The sequence below is a fragment of the Desmodus rotundus genome, chromosome 3 (assembly GCF_022682495.2).
Source record: "Desmodus rotundus isolate HL8 chromosome 3, HLdesRot8A.1, whole genome shotgun sequence".
NCBI lineage: Eukaryota > Metazoa > Chordata > Mammalia > Chiroptera > Phyllostomidae > Desmodus > Desmodus rotundus.
Window position 1 is genome coordinate 88,927,905 of NC_071389.1, and position 19,328 is coordinate 88,947,232.

The window sequence follows — 19,328 nt, forward strand, 5'->3', positions numbered from 1 at the left end:
GAGGCCATTGTCCCTTTTCTGAACCCTCCCTGCACAAAACTAGCAACCTGGTCCCATATCTGAAACTCCATCAACCTAGCTAACACTGTTTGACCGCCCCTTGAAGATCCCCAGAGACTCTGCCCCACCCACATATGGACCCACCCAAGCTGCTTTTCCATATGATTGGCTGGTTGTGGCTCATGCTCCACAACTTCCTAAATCCTCTCAAACAAGCAACAGCAGGCCTCAGTGAGCCCCACGTGCAGCACTAATAGCAGCCAGCCTAAATTCACAGCTTGACTTTGCCTTAGAATCTCCAAGCCCAGCACAAGTAGCACCCATCTGAGATTGCTTTATAGTTTAGGCAGGGTGACCCCTGGCAAAACACAGGTAAAAACTGACTTCGGCCTGCACCACCCAGGAAACCCCAGGGCCAGTGCATCCAGTGGACAGCTACAGACCATGTAGGAACACTATCACATTGCCTCTACAGAGCTGATCCTCCACAGAGGGCAGAGGTTGGTGGTAAGTGGTCACAGCCAGTCCTTGCAGCTGACTGGTCTTGGTAAATCCTATCCATTGATCTGCCAACAGCAACCAAGGCTCACCTAAAAGAGGAGAGTGTATTCAGCCTACATGAAGGGTGCACCTCAAGTACAGCTTTAGTGATAGAGGAGCTGTATCACTGGACCCTACAGGACACCTACTACATTAGGCCACACTACCAAGACATGGAGTCAAAAGCAGCTCTACCTAATACATAGAAACAAACACAGGAAAGAAACCAACCCCAAAAGAAAGAACAGGAGAAACCTACAGAAAAAAAGATCTAAACGCAAAAAAAAAAAAAAAAAAAGAAAAAGAAACACAGGAAGGCTGCCAAAATGAGGAGACAAAGAAACATGGCCCAAATGAAAGAACTAATCAAAACTCCAGAAAAAGAGCTAAACAACACGGAGATAAGCAATCAATCTGATGCAGAGTTCTAAACACTTTGTAAGGATGTTCAAAGAACTTAGTGAGGACCTCAGCAGCATAAAAAAGAACCAGTCAGAAACAAAGGATACACTAACTGAAATAAAGAACAATTTATAGGGAAACAATAGTACAGTGGATAAAGGTGAGAATCAAATCAATGGTTTAGAACATAAGGCAGAAAAAACAACCACTTAAACAACAAGAAAAGAAAAAACTCCAAGAAAAAAATGAGGATATATGTATAAGCAGCCTCTCGGACAACTTCGAGAGGTCCACCTTTTGCATCACAGGCATGCCAGAAGGAGGGGAGAAAGTAAGAAATTGGAAATCTATTTGAAAAAGTAATGAAAGAAAACTTCCCTAATTTGGTGAAGGAAATAGACATGCAAGTTCAGGAAGCACAGAGTCCCAAACAAGGTGGATGCAAAGAGGCCCACTCCAAGACACGTCATAATTAAAAAGCCAAAGTTTAAAGATAAAGAGATAATCTCAAAAGCAACAAGAGAAAAACAGTTACCTACAGTGGAGTTCCCATAAGACTGTCAGCTGATTTCTCAAAAGAAACTTAGCAGGCCAGAAGGGATTGGTAAGAAATAGTCAAAGTCATGAAAAGCAGGTACCTATAGCCAAGATTGCCCTATCCAGCAAAGCTGTCATTTAGAATCAAAGGGCAGATAAAGAGCTTCCCAGACAAGAAAAAACTAAAGGAGTTCATCATCACCAAACCATTATTGTATGAAATGTTGATGGGACTTATTTAAGAAAAAGAAGATCAAAACTTTGAACAATAAAATGGCAAAAATACGTATCTATAAACAATACAATCTAAAAAACAAACTGCAAACAAGAAGAACAGAGACAGAATCAAGGATACAGAGAGTATTTTGATGGCTGCCATATGGAAGCTGGTGTGAGTGAATGGGAGAAGAGGTGAGGGGATTAAGAAGTACAAATAGGTAGTTACGGAACAGCCATGGGGATGTAAAAGTACACTATAGGAAATGAGTAGCCAATGAACTTATATGCATGACCCATGGAGATGAACAATGGAGGGGGGATTGCCTGAGGGAGTGGTGATGCTGGGTGGAGGGGGACCAAAGGGTAAAAATCAGGACTACTGTAATAGCATAATGAATAAAATATAATTAAAAATAAAAATTTCACATAGCTGGGTAATGACAATTATCTTAAAGCTTTAATAGCTACTGTTAACCATATGACATATACTAATTAATTGAGATAATTATATATACTTAAACTTATTTAAGCACATCCCTGAATATAAGATCTAGCTGAATGAAGTAGTTAAGTGAAAAATATTCAGTCCAAGAAGTCATATGTCCACGGCAGAGGTATGTAAAAGGAAACAAGGCAAAGTTAAGAGAAGGTAATCCAGGACGCCTGGTGTAATGAGTTGATGCCAATGGACATTCACAGAGAAAGTAGGTAGGAGTCCAAGTAAGGATGTCCATGTAGTTGTCAGTCATCAACCCAAAGTTAAATATATAGAATTCTAATTATGGAGCATCTTTCCTATGTTCTTAAAGAAAGGAAAGAATCTTTTTTATTCAGTCTATGGGATCTGGCTTCTTATAATCCTCATCCCACCCCAATTTTTTAAAAAATTAAGAATTAAAAGAAAATTAACCATTAAATCATAAGCCTATTTGAAAATAAAAATATCATATAGCTAGGCAAAAGTTATAATCAAAAGTTATAACAATTTAAGAACAAGAGTACTTACTTTTTTTGGAGTCCCTAAAACTTGGCAAATTTTAAAGATTTCATCAACCTCACTTGTCCCTGGGAAAAGTGGTCTTAATGTATATAGTTCAGCCATTATACTCCCAACAGCCCACATATCAATGGGAGAGCTGTAAACTGAAGATCTTAGTAAAACTTCAGGAGCACGATACCTACGAAAATAGAAAGGAAAACAAAGTAAAACAGATTATTTTGATTGTGGTTTCAATGATGGAGTGGCAGTAGGATTCTGTTATGTTTGGTCATGCGTTTCAGTCAAGGAACAGCTATTAAGTGCCTTCTGTGCATCAGGCATTTGTACAATGCACTGGGGTTAAATTGGCATCACACATATTCTCAGACCACAGACAATTAGTAGGACTAGTGACTCATATAAACAAAATGTTCAAATAGCCTACAATAGGAACTCAGATGAACAAACATGGAAATGTGGTACCTGATATATTAAGAAAAAGCGGGGAGCTCTGAATGAAAGCTGATATATTCTGAATGGGAAGAGTGTATAATTTCACAAAACATCATATCCATGATATATCCATATGAAGGATAGAAAACAGATTAACAAAGATTATCCCTGAGTAGTGGGATTTTTTCTTTCTTCCTTATTAGTTTGAGAATAATGATTTTTTCAACTGACTCAATTTCCTCAATCGATATTTTTACTTGATAAAAATAGTTTATAGGAGCACACTTACCTGGTAGAGGATTAGTATTGAAATGTGTAAATATTTCAGCCCAGATGTTTTACAATATTACCTTTTGCTTCCATTCAGAGTACCTTCCTTTGACAGCTTTATTGAGATACAATTCACATAATACATGATTCATCTATTTAAGAGTATGATTCAATAGCTTTAAGTATAGTCACAGACTTGTACATCATCATCACAATGAATTCTAGAACATTTTCATTATTCCGAAAAGAAACCCCACACCTTTCCAATATGCCCTATGCTGCTGGCACTAATGTATTTTCTCTGTTTATAGGTTTACCTATTGTGGATATTTAATATCAGTGTAACTATACACTACTTTGTCCTTTATGACTGGCTTCTTTCACTTAACATGTTTTCAGGGTTCATCCATATTATAGCATGTATCAGTACTTTACCCTTTTAAATGCTGGATAATAACTTGGGGTAGTGAACACACAATACAGTGTACAGATATGTGCTATAGAATTGTTCACCTAAAGCCTGTATTAATTTTGTTAATCAATGCCACTCAAATACATTCAATTAAAAACAAAGTCAATGAAGTCTGTACTCTACAAGAAAAATTAAATAAATGCTGAAAATAGTCCATTGTATTGACATACTATATTTTGTTTATACATTAATCAGCTGATAGACATTTGGGTTGTTTCCACTTTTAGGCTACTATGTATATTGCTGTTATGAACATTCACTTAGAAGTTTTTGTGTGGATGGGAGTTTTAACTTCTCTTGGGTATATATACATATATATATATATATATATATATATATATATATATATATATATATATATGGAATTGCTGGATCAATCACATGGTAACTAGACATTTAACCACTGAGGACCTGCCAGACTGTTTGTATAATTTTACATTCCCACCACTAATGTATGAGGGTTCCAATTTCATCACATCCTTGTCAACATTTGTTATTATCTGCTTTGACAAATAGTTTTTTGAGACAAAAATTGTTTTGAATGTTTTGGTACTTTAGATGCTGAAAACAAGTCTTAACTTTATTCCTTTTCAGTGTAGAACCTAAATTTACCCAGGTGAAAACAAAGTTCTTCCTTCAAGAAGCGATTTTCTCAATCTAATTATACATTAAGAAAAATAAAAGTAGTACACTGTTTGAGCTCTAGTCATTTAATTTGTTCAATTCCTCCTTTGCATTTGTAGGGATAAAAATCATTGTCTTCCTGTGTGCAAACTTCATTTTCAGTAATTACAATTTTCTACAAACTTCAAAAACATTGTGTTTTTGGTACTCCATTTATCAAAAATTCTGATGAAAGATTTATAAGTGATTTGGAATAAAATGCAGCCATAATATAAAGGACTTGTTTATAAAGAAGCTAGATACCATTGTAAATCACTTTAATTGATTTACAAAAATAATTCTTCGAAGGCTCAAACAATTCTAAAATTTGACAGCAAATAGATAAAAGCACATGCTGCACTCAAGTATTTTTTTGTAGTCGACATCAATGTCATCAAAAAATTTAGTAGTTCAGTGACTCTCTGTATATGTGTGTACATATACATTGTAAATTTGGACCACAACTTGCATTTCAATTGGTCAAACACAGATTTAACTGCTTATGGAAATAAGTGCTATCTGATATATTAAGAAAAAGGAAGGTAAGAAAAAGGTAGAAAACTGTACTTGAACAACAATAAAAAAAATGTATTAGTTTCCTGGTGCTGCTATAACAAAATGTCACAACTAGATGATTTAAACCAGTAATTTTCAACTTTTTTCATCTCATGACACACATAGTTAATTACTAAAACTCTGCAGCACACCAAAAAAAAATATTTTTTGTTGCTCTGACAAAAAAATAGGTATAATTTTGATTCATTTACATGAGACAACTATTGTTGTCTTGGCTATTATAATATTTTTATTTGAAAATCTAAGGGAAAAGAGGTCAGTGTCACTGAATAAAGTCAGGTACTGTATGTTTTAAAAATTATTGGGGCACCAGTTGAAAATCACTGGTTTAAACTAACTGAAACATAAACTCTCACAGTTCTGGAAGCTAAAGAGACATGACAGTAGGTCCCTGCTCCCTCCGAAGGCTCTGAGAGAGAATCTGTCCTGTGCCTTTCTCTTAGCTTCTGGTGCTGCTAGCAATCCTTGGTGTTCCTTAGTTTGCAGCTGCATCATTCCAATCTCTGCCTCCATGCTCACATGCCATTCTTCCTATATGTCTTCCTGTCTTCCCACTGTGTGCGTCTCTGTCTCTTCTCTTCTCTTTTCTCATAAGAACACTAGTCACATTGGATTAGGGCCCACCGTAAAGACTTCATCTTAACTTAATTACAGTATTTTGCCGTGTATAATGGTACACTTCTTTGCCCACATTTTTAAGGGAAAAGTAAGGATATGCATTATACATGAGCTGTACCTGAAGTACCTGATATCTGTTCTTGTGTTTTGGGATTACCTAAAATTTCTTGTGCCATATGTTCAAAAATAAATGCTAAAATTCTGGACTTCTGGCCAAGGTGGAGACAGAGGTAGATACACTTTGCCACCTCGCACAACCAAAAGGACAACAACAAATTTACAAACAAAAAACAACCAGAACTGCCAGAAAACCAAACTGTATCAAAGTCCAACAACCAAGGAGTTAAAGAAGAAACATTCATCCACACCGCTAGGAGAGGTGGAGATGGGCTGCGGGGTCAGAAGGACGTGCGGGAAGGCAGCAGCTGGAGGAATGGATAGATGAGGCAGCAGGTGGCAGACCAGGTAGTCCCACATTTGCATGCAGATAAACCAGGAGGAACAACTGGGGAGCGAGACAGATCACGCAACCCAGGATTCTGGCATGGGGAAAGAAAGTCCCAAAACCTGTGGCTGTAAAAACCTGTGGGAGTTGCAGCAGTGGGAGAAACTCCTAGCCTCACAGGACAGTTTGCTGGAGAGAGGCACAGAGTCCTAGAATGTACACAAACCCACCCACCCAGGAATCAGAACCAGAAGGGCCCAATCTGCTTGTGGGTAGCAGAGGAAGTGACTGAAAGCCAGCCAAGAGCTGAGCAAGTGGCATTGTATCCTCTCAGAACCCTCCCCCCAATACAGTGCCAGAACACAGGGAAGTGGGTTGCCCCACCCTGGCAAATACCTATGGCTCTGCCCCTTACAATGTAACAGGTGCGATGACATAAAAAAAATATAGGCCTGGTGAAAGAACAGATCAAAACTCCAGAAAAAGAACTAAGTGATGAGGAGATAGCCAATCTATCAGATGCAGAGTTCAAAACATTGTTAATCAGGATGCTTACAGAAATGGTTGCATATGGTTGCAAAAGAGGAAAAAGTGAAGGCTATGCAAAGTGAAATAAAGAAAAATATAGAGAGAACCAACTGTGAAGGGAAGGAAACTGGGACTCAAATCAATGCTTTAGACCAGAAGGAAGAAATAAACATTCAACCAGAACAGAATGAAGAACCAAGAGTTCAAAAAAAATGAGGAGAGGCTTAGGAACTGCTAGGACAATTTTAAACATTCCAACATCCAAATCATATGGGTGCCAGAAGGAGAAGAGGAAGAACAAGAAATTGAAAACTTATTTGAAAACCTAATGAAGGAGAACTTCCCCAATCTGGCAAAGGAAATAGACTTCCAGGAAGTCCAGGAAGCTCAGAGAGTCCCAAAGAAATTGGACCCAAGGAAGCACACCCAAAGCATATCACAATTACACTACCCAAGATAAAAGATAAGGAGAGAATCTTAAAAGCAGCAAGAAAAAAGGAGAAAGTTACCTACAAACGAGTGCCCCTAAGACTCTCAGCTGATTTCCCAAAAGAAACCTTGCAGGAAAGAAGGGCCTGGAAAGAAGTATTCTAAGTCATGAAAGGCAAGGACCTACATCCAAGATTACTCTATCCAGCAAAGCTATCATTTAGAATGGAAGGGCAGATAAAGTGCTTCCCAGATAAGGTCAAGTTAAAGGAGTTCATCACCACTAAGCCCTTATTATATGAAATGTTAAAGGGACTTATAAGAAAAATAAGATCAAAAATACAAACAGTAAAATGACAAGAAACTCACAACTATCAACAACCAAACCTAAAAAAGCAAATAACAAACAGCAAACAACTGGAATAGGAACAGAATCACAGAAATGGAGATCACATGGAGGGTTATCAGAGAGGAGGGGACCAGGGAAGGGGAAGAATGAGGGAAAAGGTACAGGGAATAGGAAGCATAAATGGTAGGTATAAAATAGACAGGGGGAGGTTAAGAATAGTATAGGAAATAGAGAAGCCAAAGAACTTTTATGTACAACCCATGGACATAAACTAAGGGGTTAGGGGAGTGTGGGTGGGAGAGGAGTACAGGTCAGAGGGGAATAAAGGGGAAAAAATGGGACAACTGTAATAGCATAATCAATAAAATATATTTAAAAAAATAAATGCTAAAATTCCTTTATAATACAAAAAACAAATATCGAAATATAAATAAATAAATAATTGAATCAAGAAATTAAAACGAATGATTTTTTTTCCTGAAAGTTTGGGCCAAAAACGTGGGTATGCATTATACATGGCAAAATATGGTGTTTCCAAATCAAGTCACAGGTGCAGGTATCAAGGGCTAGGAATTCAACCTATCTTTTTTTGAGATATAATTCAACCCATAGCACCAAACAGTAAAATAGTTATATATTTATACTATGTAATAATCACTTTAAAATAAATATTTAGGCCACTTTCTCTATGCCCTACAAGTACCCTGCTGTGTGTTTATTTCCCACATATATTTCTTGTACACCTAACCTATAACTTCCTATGTTTCCCACGATCCCACCCACTGCCATCTAAAAGGTTATGGCAAAGACCATGGCACAAGAGGCTTGTATGCCATGTGCCTGGCAGGGCAAACAGTATCAACACTACTCCTGTTAGCACCCTAGGTGAACCAGTTGGCTGAGGAACACTTGTATCTAAGCACATTTGGTTGCACGGCTTCAGGAAATGTTTAAATAGACAGGAAATCTCCAAATTAGTCATGTTAAGGTGCGTCCCTGGTTCATCATTCACTTTCACAGGTCTCTTACATTACCAGGTAAGACCACAGAGGAAGCAGGAAGCATTCAGTGGAGGTCTCTCAAACCTGTCCCAGCTCATTTAAATGAAACTGCTGATAATAGGCACTGGCTCTTGGGACGAAGGTCCATAAGTTTAGTACCTGTTTTCTTGTATGTAATTTATTGTTTCAGATCTTATTTTTAGGTCTTAGATCCATTTTGAGTTAACTTTTATATATCAGCACAAACAACAGTCTCATTTCATTCTTTTGCATGTAGCTTTTCCATTTTTTCTATCACTATTTATTAAAGGCTTTCTTTTCTCTATTTTATGTTTTTGGCTCCTTTGTTGAATTATTTGCCCATATACATATGGGTTTATTTCTGGGCTCTCAATTCTGTTCCATTGGTCTGTGTGTGTATGTTTTTCTGCCAATACCATGCTGTTTTGATTATCACAACTATCGAAGTCAGGGGGTGTGATACCTCTGGCTTCGTTCTTTTTTCTCAGGATTGCTTTGGCTACTCGGGGTCTTTTGTAGTTCCATACAAATCTTATGAACTTTTGTTCTTTTTTTTTCTTTTGTCTATGTGTCCTTTTTACATGTTCGTAACAATGTTCCCCCCTTTTGTTCTATTTCTTTAAAAAACATCACTGGGATTTTGATGGGGATTGTATTAAATCTGTATATTGCTTTGGGTAATATGGTCATTTTATGTTGATTCTATTCAATCTACAAACAGAATATCTTTCCATTTAACTGTATTATTTTAAAATTTCTTTTAATAATGCATTGTAGTTTATAGGTCCTTCATATCCTTTATTGTTTATTCCTAGATATTTTATTCTTTTGGTTGCAACTGCAAAAGGAATTGTGTTTTTCATTTCTTTTTCTGAAATTTCATTGTTAGTACCTAGGAATGCAGTGGATTTTGTACATTGATTTTGTATCCTGCAACTTTACTGTATTTATTGTTTCTAATAGGTTTTTTTGGTGGAGTCTTTAGGGTTTGTTATATAAAGAATTTGACCCCAAAGCAAGGGAAGTAAAAGCAAAAATAAGTGAGTGGGACTATATCAAACTAAGAAGCTTCTGCACAGCAAAAGAAAACAACAAAACAAACATGCAATCAAACGAATGGGAGGAGATATTTGCAGACAACAGCCCTGTCAAGGGATTAATACCCAAAATAGAGAGAGAACTCACACAGCTCAACATCAAACGAACAAACGATCCAATTAAAAAATGAATAGAGATCATATGGTATTTGTCCCTCACCGCCTGGCTTATTTCACTTAGCATAATGCTCTCCAGTTCCATCCATGCTGTTGCAAAGGGTATAAGCTCCTTCTTTCTCTCTGCTACATAGAATTCCATTGTGTAAATATACCATAGTTTTTGGATCCACTCATTTGCTGATGGGCACTTAGGTTGCTTCCAGTACTTGGCTATTGTAAATTGTGCTGCTATGAACATTGGGTGCATAGGTTCTTTTGGATTGGTGTTTCAGGGTTCTTAGGGTATAATCCCAGAAGCAGAATTGCTGGGTCAAAGGGCAGTTCCATTTTCAGTTTTCTGAGGAAATTCCATACTGTTTTCCACAGTGGCCTCACCAGTCTGCATTCCCACCAACAGTGCACTAGGGTTCCCTTTTCTCCGCATCCTCTCCAACATTTGTTTGTGGATTTGTTTATGTTGGCCACTCTGACTGGTATGAGATGGTACCTCATTGTGGTTTTAATTTGCATCTCTCTGATGGCGAGTGATGCTGAGCATCTGATCTCACTCTTAACTGGAACATAATCAATAGAAGAAAAAAGCAAACAAAATACAACCAGAGACATTGAGGTTGGGAACAGTCTAGCAGTGGCCAGGGGGGAGTGGGGTGGGGACAGTGGGAAGAGGGGATTGCAGGAACTATTATAAAGGACACATGGACAAAATCGGGGGGGATGGTGGAGGTGGGTTCAGCTGGGGTGGGGTGGAGGGAAGGGGAGAAAAGGCATACAACTGTAATTGAATAACAATAAAAATTTTAAAAAATGAATAGAGGACCTGAATAGACCCTTCCTCCAAAAAACATACAAATGGCCAATGGATATATAAAAAGATGCTCAAATTCACTGGCTATTAGGGAAATGCAAATCAATACCACAATGAGATACCACTTCAACCTATTAGAATGGCTATTGTCAACAAGACAAATATAATGGTGTTGGAGAGGCTGTGGAGAAAAAAAGGAACCCTCATTCACTGCTGGTGGGAATGTAAACTGGTACAGCCACTGTGGGAAAAAAAAAGATGGAGGTTCCTCAAAAAATCAACAATGGAGCTACCATATGATCCAGCAACCCCTCTTCTAGTATCTACCTAAAAAATTTGAAAACATTTATTTGCAAAGAGATATGCACACCTATGTATACTGCAGCATTATTCACGCTGGCCAAGACATGAAAACAACCAGTGTCCTTCCGAAGATGACTGAATAAAGAAGATGTGGTACACACATACAATGGAATATTACTCAACCATAAGGAAAAGATGAAATACTACCATTTGTGACAACAGGGATGACCTTAAGAATATCATGCTAAGTGAAATAGGTCAGACAGGAAAAGTTAAGAACATATGCTTTCACTCATATGTGGGATATAAACAAGAAAAACAAACAAAAACTCGTAGACACAGACAACAGAGGGAAGCGGGGGTGGGCATTGTAAAGGGAAAAGGGGGTCAAATATATGGTGACAGAAGATTTGACTTTGGTGGTGGGCACACAGTGCAATAATATGTGGATCATGTATTCAAGAAATGTATGCTTATAATCATATTAAACCAATATGATTACAGGCATTGGCTGAGACCGTCCTGGGCAAATGGGGGCCTATGATTACGTTATCTAGCTCAGTCCTCAGATGTGTTCTGTTCTCTAACTACACTTGCTCACTTAGTGACTTCATTTAATCTTACCATTTTTAATACTGATATCTTCTACTTTACATCTTCAGCCCAGCCCTCTCCCCTGAACTCTGTATCATAGATCCAGCTGTCTACTTTGACATCTCCCCTTGCATAGACATTCACCTCAACCCAAAATCAAACTGTGCTTCCCCTGCTCCATCCCCTCCAGCAAGAACTCCCTAGCATTCCCTATCTCAATTGTGCTCACTCCACCCTTCCAGTTGCTGAGGGGAAAAATGTGGAGTCTTGACTCCTTTATATATTATAACCCAACATGTGATTTGCCAGGAACTCATGTTTGCTCTACTTTAAAAACACACCCAGCATCCTACACCTTTCACCATCTCCACAGCCACCAGATCCAAGTCACTACCACTTCCCGCTTGAATTATTACAACAGCCTCCTACCTGGTCTCCCTGCTTCTGCCCTTGCTCCTCTAAAATCTATTTTCAATACATCAGCCAGAGTGATAATTTTAAAACACGTAGGATCATGTCAAAATCCTCCAAGGGTTCCCCAGTCGCTCAGATTAAAAAGCCGTCACAGTACTTCGATGAGCTATGAGATCTGGCCACCCCTAAACATTCTGACCTCATTTCCTACTGCTGGCCTCCTTATTCGTTCTGGGCTCTGCAGAGTCCACAAATGGCGCTCCCGTGTCAAGGTCTTTACCCTCAGTATTTTCTCTCCCAGAAAAGCTCCTGCTTGCCCTGGCACGTCCTCCCAGGCTCTTCCCAGAGAGACCTTCTATTTACAGTAGCAACATTCTTTTTTCTTCCCTTATCTCCCCCAACTCCCTGTGCCTTTTCATATTTTATTTTTCTCCATCTGATGCACAAATATTCTTATCTTTATGGGAGTATATATACATACAGAAAAATGTATGTATCATAAGAGTATACCGCCTGATGACTGTTCACAAACGAAACACACCCATGGGCCCAGCACCCAGATCAAGAAACTGCATATTACCAGCATCCCAGAAGTCCCCTCTCCTCAACTCTTCCAGTTGCTACCTCTCCCCTCTGCCATGTAACTGCTGTTTTGACTTTTAACAACATAGATTAGTTTTCTCTATTTTTGCTTTTAATGTAAATGGGGTCATATAGTATGTATTCTTTTTGGTTTGGTCTGTTGGTCTCAACACTGTATCTGGAAGACTCACCCACATTGCTGCATGTAATTACAGACCTTTCACTGTCATTGCTGTAAAGCATTTCACTGGGTGAATATATCATGCTACTTGGTGATGGACATTTGGGTAGTTTGCAGTTTGGGACTATTATATGTTTTTTGATGAACACATATGTTTTTTGATAATTCAGGATATTTACAATTTAGTTATTTGTATATGAGGCAGTGTTTTTTCTGTTTAGTTCACTTCTGTGTTCCCAGTGCCTAAGATAATATCTGGCACATAGTAGGTGTTCAATAAATATTTGATGAATGAATAAATGAAATCTTTTTTTCTCCTTTTTTTCATAAATTAGTATAGTCTGAACTGATCCTTTCTCTCCAAAGAATACAAAGTTACTTCTACACTTTGCTTTAAATACCACATATGGAACATCCAGAATGATATTTAACAATTCATTGGAGGAAAACTTCAGCATAGGCATATGCCTCTGGAGAGCTGCATAAAACTCACCATCGGGTTGATACATAATCCGTGTATGGTGGCTGTGACCTTAATTCCCTTGCAAGACCAAAATCAGCAATTTTCACAAGTTCTGGACCCATACAAAGCAAGTTTTCTGGTTTCATATCCCTATGAAAAAAACCTGGGGATATAAAAGGGAAAAACAACCACCAATTATCATGTTTAAACATATTTGACATAAACAAAATAGAACTCAGCCTCTCTGTTATAACTAGGAATGTGAACTAAGGGGAAAAAAGAAACCATGTTTATTGTATAAAAAGTGATTGGAGGTGGAGATACTCCTTTCAAAATAATTTAGCAAGAAAGCTCACACAGCATATAAGGTCATTAAAAATAACATGTATTTCTTCACCCTGGCTGGTGAGGCTCATTGGTTGGAGCATCGTCCCACACACCAAAAGGCCGCTGTTCGTTCAATCCTGGGTCTGGGTGTGTGTAGGAGGCAACCAATCGATCAGTGTCTCTCTCTCACATCGATGTTTCTTTCTCTCTTTCCCTCCCTCCCTTCTTCTCTCTCTAAAATCAATAAACAAATCCTCAGGTGAGGATCAAAAAATACATAAAGTAACATGTATCTGTATTTGTTAATCCAGTAAATTCAGGTACTGGGCTGGATACTACCACATTATGACAATCTCATTAATTTGCAAAACAGCCTTAAAGAGGTATTATGATCACTGTTGTGTGAGGTTGAGGCTCAGAGAGAAGTAGCTCAATGAAAGCTTGAGAAGGGCTGCATAATCAGGCTTAAGTCAACACAGCTGGTCTTACTATGGCTCTACTGCATTTAACATGAGATTCCTTGAGTATAATCACTTATTTGAAAAACCTATTAAACAAAAAGGGATCTCTACACATTTTAACCAATTTCTTCATTTATAATTATTTTATTTAACAGCTCAGTTCTTCCTTGGTAGCTGCTTTACTGAAAAACCCAATGACTATAATGCTTGTTTACCAACCACTATATAAAATAAATGGTTAGTTATGGAATCTAAAAGGCAGCCCAATGAAAATGAGACAGAAAACCCAGGAAGAAGAAAAACCACAAAAGCCCTCCTTGGAAATTTCTATGAGAGACCTAAAGCACACTGCTTGTACACAGGTAGTTTGTATTCTAATGACCTTGCAAGGTGGAGGACAAAGAACAAGCCAGGTCCTTGGCTGTAGTGATCACCATGAGAGGATTCTCATGCAGCTTTGGGCTAGGAAGACTGTCCAATCCTGAACTCTCGTCAGTCCTTCAAAGCCAGTGTGGGTCTACAGTTGTGACATCTACGACAGTTCTGAACTCAGTTTATCTGCCACTTCTTACTGAAAATAGCTGTTAGGAACCATTTCACTAACTTCCAAGAGAATTATGTTGCACTTTTATAAGAAGACAGGAATGGGAACACGTGATGGTAAAGTGACATTAATCCATAAAATCTTGGAAGTGAACCAATTACATATATGTAAAGTTGAGACTTTCCCTATCCTCACTAATATTGGAGACTCGGTCCTATTTTAACTAAAATATTGGTCTTGTTTTTTTGACAGCCACTATTTAAAAAATATATTCTCAAAATATTACATCTGCAATGCTTATCAACAGCAAAGAAATAAAGTTGTGTGAAAATGTCTATTGTTGTTAAAGTCTGGTTTCCCAAATCACTGTGTAGTCAATTATGCAATTCTAGATTACTCATGTTATTTACTTTCAGCAGAAATTTATAAATCCCAAACTAATTTCCTTGAATTCCCTGTGCTCTGAAGTTGCTGATAATTGATACATATCTAAGAAAACTAAAAAACTAAACCAACTTTATTACTAGCCTGAAAACTATCAATAAAACACAAAGCTCTTTCCAAAAAAAATCAAACAACTCGAGACTTTTGATCTTCCATATCATACTTGCTTCATTAGCATAAAGTAACTCGCAAATATCAAGAGTACCACGCTGACCAGAATTTCAATGGCATGATATATTTACCCTATTCTATATTTGGGGCATCCACCACAAACAATTAAAATAGCGTAATTTTTTATATCCCTGTAATTAATAAATGACTTTTATTTACCTATGGGTTGTAGTATATTACCATGGGTTTTAGGCTTTTAAAGAGCTTACTAGTTTATATAAAACAAATAACTGGGGATTCAGGAATTTTCTCAATGTTTCTGTGGAATTCTGCATAGCATTTTTTTTTATCCTCACGCAAGGACCTACTTACTGATTTTACAGAGAAGGGAAGGATGGGAGACATGGAGAGAAACACCGACGTGAAAAAGAAACAACAATCACCTCTCATATCCCCTGAGCAGGAACCAAACCCATAACCCAGGAAGGTGCCCTGACCAGGAATTGAACCCATGGCCTTCCAGTTTACAGTACAACGCTCCAACTGAGCCACAGGGGCCAGAACTGCATAGTATTTTCAGAAAATAAACTATTTCCTGTAGCAGTTAAAGGAGAAAAAGAAATATAAAATATGGGATAAACATGGAGACTAATGATGGTGTTTTTTGAAAGTCTACGTTCAGAATGCAGCAATGGTATAGAAACTTTTCTAATTTAATATCTAAACATCTAGTGATTCTAAACAAATGTTTGCTAAAAGTTTTCATAATAATCATACTAACTTACAGGACTAATTATTTTGGTTTGATAGATACGCAAAAACTACATAAAGGTTACATAAATACGAAATTCATAAAAATAAGATCACTTGCTTTAATTTTACTTGAAGAATAGAAACAACCAAATGTAAATACCAAGGGAAACTATGAAATATTATAATATGGTTGATTTAAACTACTTAAATAATAATAACCAGTCTTGGTAGATCAAAGCATTCTTATCATTTCCAAAAGAAGGGCCTTATGTATATTGTTCTCATTTCCATGGTACAATTAGAGGCAATGAGGCTGCAGGATAGGTTTATGATGACTAAGACTAAAGGCTGATGATCAAACTGTTAAAAAATTCTGCCATGCAGGAAGACAGTTACAGATTACAGAAATTGTATTTTATATAAAATGATAAAAATTCTAAATTCTTAAACAAAAATATACATATGTATAGTCATATACTGCAAACTTGCAGTTATCCAAACGTAACATTATTTATGTGTATGTTCAATTCCTGTGTATGATCTTGGCAATAATCTGAAGCAGGAAAATGAAACTTAAAGGGGGGGCATTATGAGGAAAGAAAAGGGGAAGGGTCGTCAAACAACATGTATAAAGGACACACAGACAAAGCCAAAGGCGGGTAGGAGTGAGGGTGGGAGATGGGGATAGGTGGGGCATGGGGGAGTAGTAGGGGAAAATGGAGACAACTGTACTTGAACAACAATAAAAAGAAAAAGAAACCTACCATGTTTATGGATAAATGCCAGCCCTTGCAATATTTGATACATAATATTTCTGATGACTGACTCAGGGAACAACTTGTTCCTGTGAAGAAATGAACAAAATACTCATGTAACAGCTGCTAACCAACCAACCAAAACAAATGAGGTTCCTCCTCCCTTAGAGCCCCTGCTGGCCTCATGATTCTGGCTAAAGGTATGATTTATAGTTTCATAGTGCTATCGTATATTTAAAAAGTGAAACTTAGAATTATTTTTGTTTTGCTGGGTGGTAAAAACTCAAATAGCTAAATTCTATTCCAACCCAAGAGGAGCAAAGTAAATTGAAAACGAGTAACTATCAGATGAGCAAAGTGTGCAAATCTGTACTGTGTGTGTAGGCTTTAAGAGTTTTAAGGGCAGAACTGCTTCAGTTCTAGAGTATGCATCAGTACTGTCTAATAAAAATATAACAAGAGCCATGAATGAGAACCACTTAGGTGTTTAATAATGTTTTGTCTAACTCAATATATACCAAATATTATTTTAACATGCAGTCAGTATTTTTAAATTACTAATGAGCCCTAGCTGGTATAGCTCAGTGGATTAAATGCTGGACTGAGAACTAAAGGGTCACAAGTTTAATTCCTAGTCAGGGCACATGCCTGGGTTTGCCGGCCAGGTCCCCAGTAGGGGGCATGCAAGAGGCAATCACACACTGATGTTTCTCTCTCTTTTTCCTCCTCTTCCCCTCTCTCTGAAAATAAATAAAGTCTTTTTAAAATTAAAAAATTACTAATGAATTTACATTCTCCTTTTTTGTACCAAGTTTTCAAAATCTGACATGTAATTTATTTTACATTTATAGCTCAATCCACACTAGCCACACTTCAAAACTGCCACCTATGTCTCAGAGATACTGCATTGAACAGTGCAGCTTTATATGGTATTTACACAAGGCCTAACAAAGTAAGATCCAAATAAGGGCCAAATTAAGGCTGACAAATATTAATCAATAGCATACCAAAAATAAATGTGATCAATTTAATTCTTTGACCCTGAGTTAATTCTTCTTTGATTCTGAAGCCATTCTATGTTTTGAAAGTAATCATTTCAACATTTTCATAATTTCAACATTTTCTAACATCTTTATTTCAGCATGACTGATTGGATTAATTTGTAGTGTTTATTCCAGTGTTCTCAACATATGGGAAAAAGTCCTTTATTTAACATTGTATTGTTAACTACATTATACGCTTATATAATATTCCAAAATGTCCCACCAAATGAGCTAGAAGCAAACAATAGAGAAACACTGGTCTTATCTCAAATTTGAAAATAATATTTTTTAAAAGTTTTTTATTGATTGATTTTTTTTTTGAGAGAGAGGAAGGGAGGGAGAGAGAGAAAGTGAGACCCCAACTGGGGACTGAACCCACAACCTTGGCATATTGGGACAATGCTCTAACCAACTGAGCTACCCGGCCAGGGCCTGAAAATAGTACTGATCATATAGTATTGAAATATTTGAAAAACTCACTTTCAGAGACCCAAGATGACAGAGCAGTAAGTGGAAGCTACACTAACCTCCTCCCAGGACTAAACTAGAATTACAACTAAATTATAGAAAAATTGCCCTAAATAATCAACTGAACACTAGCTGGAGAGGAGCCTTATAACCACAGACATATAAGAAAAGCCACATCACCACAATGTGACTGGTAGGGAGTGTGAAGGAGGCACAAGAGGGCTGCCTGGGCTCTCTTGGGCAGCAGCTCAGCTGAAGTCCCAGAGGAACATTTCAGCAGCCGAGGGGTTCCTCCTGAGAAGTATAGGGTCTAAACCCCAAGCTGAGCTCCCCAGCCTACAGCACCAGAAACTGGAAAGGAGCCCAGATAACATCCAGCTGTGAAAAGCAGCAGGGTTTCTGTCTGCCAGAGAGAGATGGCTGGAGACTCAGAGAGCCTTTTAAAGGGTCAACACATAAAATTTTGTTTTCAGCCACTTACCCTGGGCTCCAGCAGAGGAAGGACAGAGTGGACTAGAGACACTTGAGGAGAGTCTGGGGTTGGTGGCTCTCAGTAGAGAGCTGAAGGAACAGCTGCCAGGGTCCCTATGCTGAGTCATTCCCCATACTGCAGAAGCCATCTTCCTCAGGCAGAGCAGCCCCCTCCAGTGGCATCAGCCTGAGGGGAAGCAATAGCCCTGCCTGGGGGAATTGCTCTGTCCCACACTGTGGTGCTTAAGACCTGCTGCTGAGGAGTACAGCTGGAAGACTTTCGCTCTTTAAGCCTGACTGAGAAAGCCTTCAGAAAGAGGTGGATCTCTGGGAGCTCTGAGACTTTAGCTGACTGTCCCTGGACCTGGTGCTGCTTAGAGCCAGCCTTGGCATGCAGCCTGCTTCTTTCTGCACACCAACAGTCCCAGCAGAGAGAACCACACACACGCTATGGTTTGCTGATACCACCAAACAGGTATCCCAGGGCTAGAAACAGGCAGGGTTTGACCTAGGCATATACGAGAGTCTTGCAGATCTACCTAATACATAGAAACAAATACAAAGAAGCAGCCAAAACAAAGAAACAGACCCTAAATGAAAGAAGATCGGGAACAAGATAGGGCCTTCCACCTTCACCTCTCTTATTCTACATAGTACTGGAAGTCCTAGCCACAGCAATCAGACAAAAAGAAGAAATAAAGGGCATCCAAATTGGAAAGGAAGAAGTAAAGCTGTCTTTATTTGCAGAAGACATGATCCTGTACAGACAGAATCCTAAAGATTCCACCAAGAAACTAGTATGACTTATAAATGAATTCAACAATGTATCAGAATACAAAACTAATATTCAAAAATTAGTTGCATTTCTATATGCCAATAATGAACTAACA

General features: G+C 38.0%; 1 protein-coding gene across 6 annotated transcripts in view; it reads right to left on the reverse strand.

Moving 5' to 3' along the window:
• MAK (male germ cell associated kinase) overlaps positions 1-19,328 on the reverse strand; it is an 81,465-nt gene that overhangs the window by 49,153 nt on the left and 12,984 nt on the right. For all 6 annotated transcript variants that reach the window (XM_045189107.2, XM_053920405.1, XM_024552394.3 and 3 more), the window contains exons 5-7: positions 16,466-16,545; positions 13,092-13,224; positions 2,705-2,876 (exon numbers count right to left, since the gene is read on the reverse strand). In XM_045189107.2, coding sequence (XP_045045042.2) covers positions 2,705-2,876; positions 13,092-13,224; positions 16,466-16,545 — 385 coding nt within the window. The remainder of the gene's footprint in view (positions 1-2,704; positions 2,877-13,091; positions 13,225-16,465; positions 16,546-19,328) is intronic.